This window comes from Engraulis encrasicolus, chromosome 7 (genome assembly GCF_034702125.1).
Source record: "Engraulis encrasicolus isolate BLACKSEA-1 chromosome 7, IST_EnEncr_1.0, whole genome shotgun sequence".
NCBI classification, from domain to species: domain Eukaryota; kingdom Metazoa; phylum Chordata; class Actinopteri; order Clupeiformes; family Engraulidae; genus Engraulis; species Engraulis encrasicolus.
Genome location: NC_085863.1, coordinates 47,095,308 through 47,101,307, shown reverse-complemented (window position 1 = coordinate 47,101,307; position 6,000 = coordinate 47,095,308). Strand labels below are relative to the sequence as shown.

The 6,000-nt window shown below is 42.5% G+C and overlaps 1 protein-coding gene across 1 annotated transcript in view; it reads left to right on the top strand.

Moving 5' to 3' along the window:
- nrxn2a (neurexin 2a) overlaps positions 1-6,000 on the top strand; it is a 284,420-nt gene that overhangs the window by 60,120 nt on the left and 218,300 nt on the right. The window contains exon 6 of the mRNA XM_063202259.1: positions 962-1,255. Within this exon, the coding sequence (XP_063058329.1) occupies positions 962-1,255 (294 nt within the window). The remainder of the gene's footprint in view (positions 1-961; positions 1,256-6,000) is intronic.

Below are 6,000 nucleotides of genomic sequence, written 5' to 3'. Positions count from 1 at the left end.
CTGTGTCTGTGTGTCTGTGTGTGTGCATGTGTGTCCCTTTTGCTTGATGAAATATGTCATGTCTTCAAATTAATGTCATGCTCCACCAGCTCAAAGCAGGGAGACAGACAAACGCAGTTTTTTTTCTCGATTCTTGTCAAAAAAAACCTGCAAGGTCACAATCGTAACTTTAATTTTCGCCCGGCTCCCAAATAAATAGAATGCTCGCTCCTAGTCTTTGCCACAGCTCAGTGGCTTTGATCAAACATGCTGCACTGATATCCATAGGGATTTCTGTGGCATGTGCATCGTGCACCCCAAAAAACAACTCGTTTCTTTTCCCTCCTCCACAAGAGAGAAGAAATGCCTCCTTCTTCAGAGTGTGAATATTAGCAATATGTGTTCCGTTTGAAGGTCACATTTGTCTGCCTGCATGACACAGTGTTAACCCCGGTGTCATGTGGACGTGCCTCTCACCGGTGTCACAGTCAATTCATCATTATAATGACCAAGATAGCTCAGGAGCTCCCTGCCCCCCTTCACCTAATCACACACCGTATAAGCCATGCTTTGCCTGTAGCTTGGTTTGCAGAGCTAGCTTGTATAATGTTGTTTCATGTTGGTTATCTGGCCTTAATTTTGAGTAGGCTTTCGTCTGGATTATGTATACATTTATTTTGGTGTGTGTGGTCACAAAATGACTTTTTAAAATGAGATGGGTCGTTTTTGCAATTGGATAGCAATATTTTTCACCCCCAGCTCTGTGCCGTATAAGCCAGAGTTTGCAGATCTAGCTTGTATCTATTTACACAAATCCAGCCTAAACACAGAATTCATTTCCGTTTGGATACTGTGTAAAAAAAAAACTATTGACATTGAAAATTGATATGAGGTGTTTTTTTACATGTAGTGTCAACATTATCTCTCCTCCTCTTTCTTTGCCCTCTATCCATCCATCCATCCATCCCACCCAGCTCAAGAGGACTCGGTGGCGACGTTCAAGGGCAACGAGTTCTTCAGCTACGACCTGTCGGTGAACCCCATCGCCAGCAGCATGGACGAGATCACGCTGGCCTTCCGCACGCTGCAGAGGAACGGCCTGCTGCTCCACACCGGCAAGGCGGTGGACTATGTGAACCTGTCCCTGAAGAGCGGCGCCGTCTACCTGGTCATCAACCTGGGCTCGGGCGCCTTCGAGGCCATGGTGTCGCCCGCCGAGGGCAAGTTCAATGACAACCAGTGGCACCAGGTGCACGTGCGGCGCGACCTGCGACAGGTAAGGGGCACAGATCGCCTGCCTGCCTGACACACACACACACACGCACATATACACGCAGGCTTTCTCCTGGTTAACAAATGCCTGTCTGTGGGGGAAAGAGAGGGGTAGAGAGGGAGGTCACACAGGCTGGGAAGCAGATGGGGCCCAGGTAAAGGCTGGGTGTTGGGTGATCACTTGTGGCTTGATGCTAAATCTACCATTTACTTCCAGTTATTATGATGAGCTAAGCTAATAACTCTAATACTAATAAATCTAAGTACTGAACACACTGAGAAGAAAATTATACACACATTCATGTGTCAAGAACAGAAAAGTCAAGCGCAGAGAAAAGTCGAGCAAAGAGAGAGATGGAGGATCTAAAATGCAGCCAGGTTCCTTTTACGGTTGCACCAATGACAGCAGGCTGTCATTTTAAAAAAAAAACACTGAAAAAATAGAGTCTCATAGTGTCTCTGTCTAAAATGACTGAGCAGCCACTATTCCAATTAGCCAATAGAGTGAACCATCAGTCACCTTGGATATGAAGATTGAGTTCTTTCACAGCAAATCTATTGATTTTCTTCGCTTTTTTCTTCTTTTTTTCCAAATTTAATCTCAGTATAGAATAAGAAAAAATCCTCTTTACCTTGCCGTCAAAGTTGAGGAGGCCGTGCAAGGAATGAACGTGTGAAAAACAAATTGTGCTTGGCAGGTCTCTTATGAATTGGTTAATAGAGAGTGTTTCTGCCGGAGACATAAAGGAGAGGGCGCTCTGCCGGAATGAAAAAAAGCTGCCCTGTGCGCGTTATGCACTCCAACTACAAGAGCCGAGGATTTGTGTTTGTCTTTGTGCAGTCTTGCGTTGAAAAATGGAAGAGCACATGTTGAAAGACGACCTGCCATTGAGATTCGAGGTTTTGCATATATGTGCTGTTATGGTGTAACTGACACCTTGTGTGTAATCGTTTTCTATCTCTTAATCTCACTCTCTTTCTCTCCATCTGCCCTCATCCCCCTCTCACTCCCCCCACTCCCCCTCACTTTCCCTCCATTACTCTGTTGCTTTCTCTCTTTCTCTCTCTCTCTCTCTCTCTCTCTCTCTCTCTCTCTCTCTCTCTCTCTCTCTCTCTCTCTCTCTCTCTCTCTCTGTGTTTCTGTGTGTCTCTCCTTCTCTCTCTCTCCTTCTCTCTCCTTCTCTTTCTCTCTCTCTCCCCCTTCCTCATTTCCTTCCTCTCTCTCTTTGGAACAGTGTAATTGAGCACATTGATTGCAGTCTGCTACACCACAGCCCTGTGTGATGGTAGTAATTTTGGCTCCCTCACTGATTCGTCATGTAGTTTGATTACCTTAACCTTTACTTCCAAGTGCCTTCAAAATCTGAACTTTTGGCATTCAGGAATAATTGGTATTTGATTAATTGTTGATTTCGGAAGGGAACGCTTTGGCAGTTGGGCTGTTGCTGTTGTTGTTGATGTTATTTTTGGAACACAACTGGTTTGATCCAGATTGACATGTGAAGCACTTTGTGAGTTCATGTTGTTTCATGTTTGGCTTGTCCAACACAGGACAACACTTTTTGTCTCAGGCAAAGTCTTTTTTTTATCCCTGAGACTGGTCCCTGGCGCCATTGTAATATTACTTGTTTGTGTGTGCTTTAGAGCTAAAGAAATAAAATAAATCTCCCCCTTCTGTATCCTGCTGAATTGGACGCCCACTGCTTTAATTCCACCTCTATTTTTGGCTGGACTCCCTCCTGTGTTCCCTGTTTTCACAGTTCCACAAGGAAAGTTATTAGTTTCGAATATTTAAAAGTACCACCATATTGATGCTATTATTGCTCTCTTCCCCTCCTGTTCTTTTGTTGTTCATTGATCCTGTTTACATTATTTTCCCTTTAAAAGGTCTGTTGCAAGTCTTTAGTTTAATTCTTGTTAAAGTGTTTATGAAACGAAAACAAACGGTCATTCCCATTAAAGCCTTGTTTTTTCTGATAGCATCGATGAGACTTTGAACCCAATCATCCTGGAGGAACTTGTGAAAATGGCAACTCAAAGTGTGAATTCTGTGAAATTTGGTGTGACTAATGAGCTGGGCTGTGACATCATAGAGGGGAGTCCCTGGTTTGCTAGTATGGCGATCTGAGAAAACAACACACATTTGATGGACCCACATCTTATAAAGGAACCAAAATTCTGATACAAACATCAGCGTGTCGAAAAACCACACATCCAACCTCATGAGAAAAAAAAACAGCAGCACAAATCTATTTCAGAGGCACTGATACATCTGCAGAAAGTGACATGTCTGACAGGCGAAGTGACGATTGTTGACATAGCCTGACAGTTCGTTTTGTTTATGGTTACGGTTGCTAAGGGCGCTTTGCCATGACCCACAGATGACATGGCGTGTGTATTGCGATATAGTGTGATTGAAATGCATGTAGGCTACATGCAAAAATATCATCAACTAGAGAAAAAACGGAGGTATTAGGCTGTTGGAAAAACGCCCTATATAGCCTGAGTCCTCAGCATATTTTTAGCGTTTATCATTATTATTATTTTTTGTGCTCAAAGTCACAGGCGTCGCGTGTCCCTCAGCCGGACTCTGAGGACGAGGTGTGTCCAAACGTCAGCCACACGTGCACCACAATACTAAAAACAAACAATCAACGCTTCAAAGTAGGCCTACGCTATGTGCATTTCTGTTTATTCGCTAAGCAGTAGCCCAATCTGTGAGTTGGCTGTCCTCGACTGAGAGCACCATGCTGATATCCGTGCGGATATCCTCCCAAAACCAATTTATTGACCAGTTGAATGGCAATCAATAAAAAGTGCATATTCCGAGAGCATTCGCATCGGTTTGGCATGTAATGTGCATTACCCTTTCCTGAAAACAACATACAAAGCAGATGGACAAGGTAAAACGAGTAGCCTAAAGCAAAGCAGTGCACTCACCTGTCTTCGTGCCCGAGCAGTTACAGGGGCAGTTTCAGTCTGCACGCCGGCGATGTCAATTGTTGGAACTGCTTGAGGCAATAGCATTCTCTTCAGTCCAACCATGTCCGCGACCTCCACATTTGTGGTGAAGCACAAGGGGTGGAAATGTGCAGAGTACAACAGTGTTCACGAGCTGGCTTCAAAACCATGCATTGGATCCACAGAGCCCTAGCTTGATTTAGCCTTCTCCTTGTCGGCCACAGTTCCATCATTCTTCACAGAAGGGAACTTGTGCAAAGATATTCCTTCTGTCAAGTAGCCATTTTTGCAGCTGGCACCGTTCGGCCCTCCAGCAACACACTGCTTGACACTGCGCTTTGTTTTGGTACTAGCCGCCATTGATCTGAACAAGGTGGAATGAGGTGAACTCACCCCTTCTATGTCACGCATATCATTTGCATAAAATTTGCATGTCACCAAAAAAAACACTTTTTGGGAACGTTTTAACATGACTTTTAGGACAAAATATCACCCAGACAATATCCCATTTTATTCACAAGGCTTAGAACTTTCAGAATCTGTCCTGAAAATGGTCAAATTCCTTTACTTTGTTTTCGTTTCATAAACACTTTAAGTGCTGACTTTGTTTTTGCTTTGTTTGTTTTTTATCTTTGTTTTTGTTTTTTTTACTTTTACACCCCACCACCTTATTTTATGCTTTTTTTACCTTACAAGCATCACAGTACTCAGTACCATGGTGCATAAATAGATATGACTATAGTGGTTCTGGTTTTATTCCTTGCATTTGTTATACACTGCATGTACTGTTTGTAAAAAAAAATGTACAGCTTTGTAGATGGTACTCATTAGCAAACATGCAGGACATTCAGACTACATTGATTCTGTACTATTGTAAATTGTAAAGTTTTGTACGGAAGATAACACACTCAATATACAGTACATATTAAATTTGTTTTAATACGTAATAGCATTCCTATCTTGGGGTGAATTTCTCGAAACCAAAGTTGCTTACTACATTAGCTACTTCGTTGCTTTCAATGCATTTTCCCATTGGCAACTACTGAAGTTGCTAACAGGCTAACAACTTCCCTTTTGAGAAATTCACCCTTGGTTTGATGTTACTTTTTTTTTTTTTTTTTTTTTTTACCTCATAGCCATTTCATGATGTGAGCAGCAGTAGTTTACTCTCCATTTCCTTTAGTCTCTTTTTATAGAACTTACGGACAGCTGTGCCCTGCTTCACTTTACTTCAATCTGCATTTTGTTTCCCTTCGCACCTTTTTTGCAGACATTTCACCTTTCCCCTCCTGTCACTTCTCTCTAGAGCGCTAAGAAAAGACATGTGCTGCTGTAGGTGTTGGTTGTCATTCTCTAGAGAGACACACCGCCTACTGTAGTTACTGTTTCATCTTTTCAATTTATTTAGCCATAATATAACCAGATTATGGGGGCATTATGATGTCACTTTCATTTTACATTTGCAAGCATGCAGTAGCAGTATTATGAAGTACGTAGATAGAAGAGCTATGCTGACCTGTTGCAGTCCCCACATCTACTGCATATCATTTTAGTGTTTATGGATTTCTTATATTTATCTAGCTATTTTATAGTAAGACCATTAAAAGACTCCATGTAGCTTCTTGCAGTCAGCAGTTCCTGGGGTAATGTAAGAGGACTCTCGGCTTTTAAAACAAGCTCTTGAGAACAGTGTTGGTGATTTTTTTTAGCACAAGAGGAGCTGTGCAGTCACATTCTCAGAAGGTGTGCCATGGATTGTTTGCTGTAGTTGTAGTGTTTGTGGGCTAT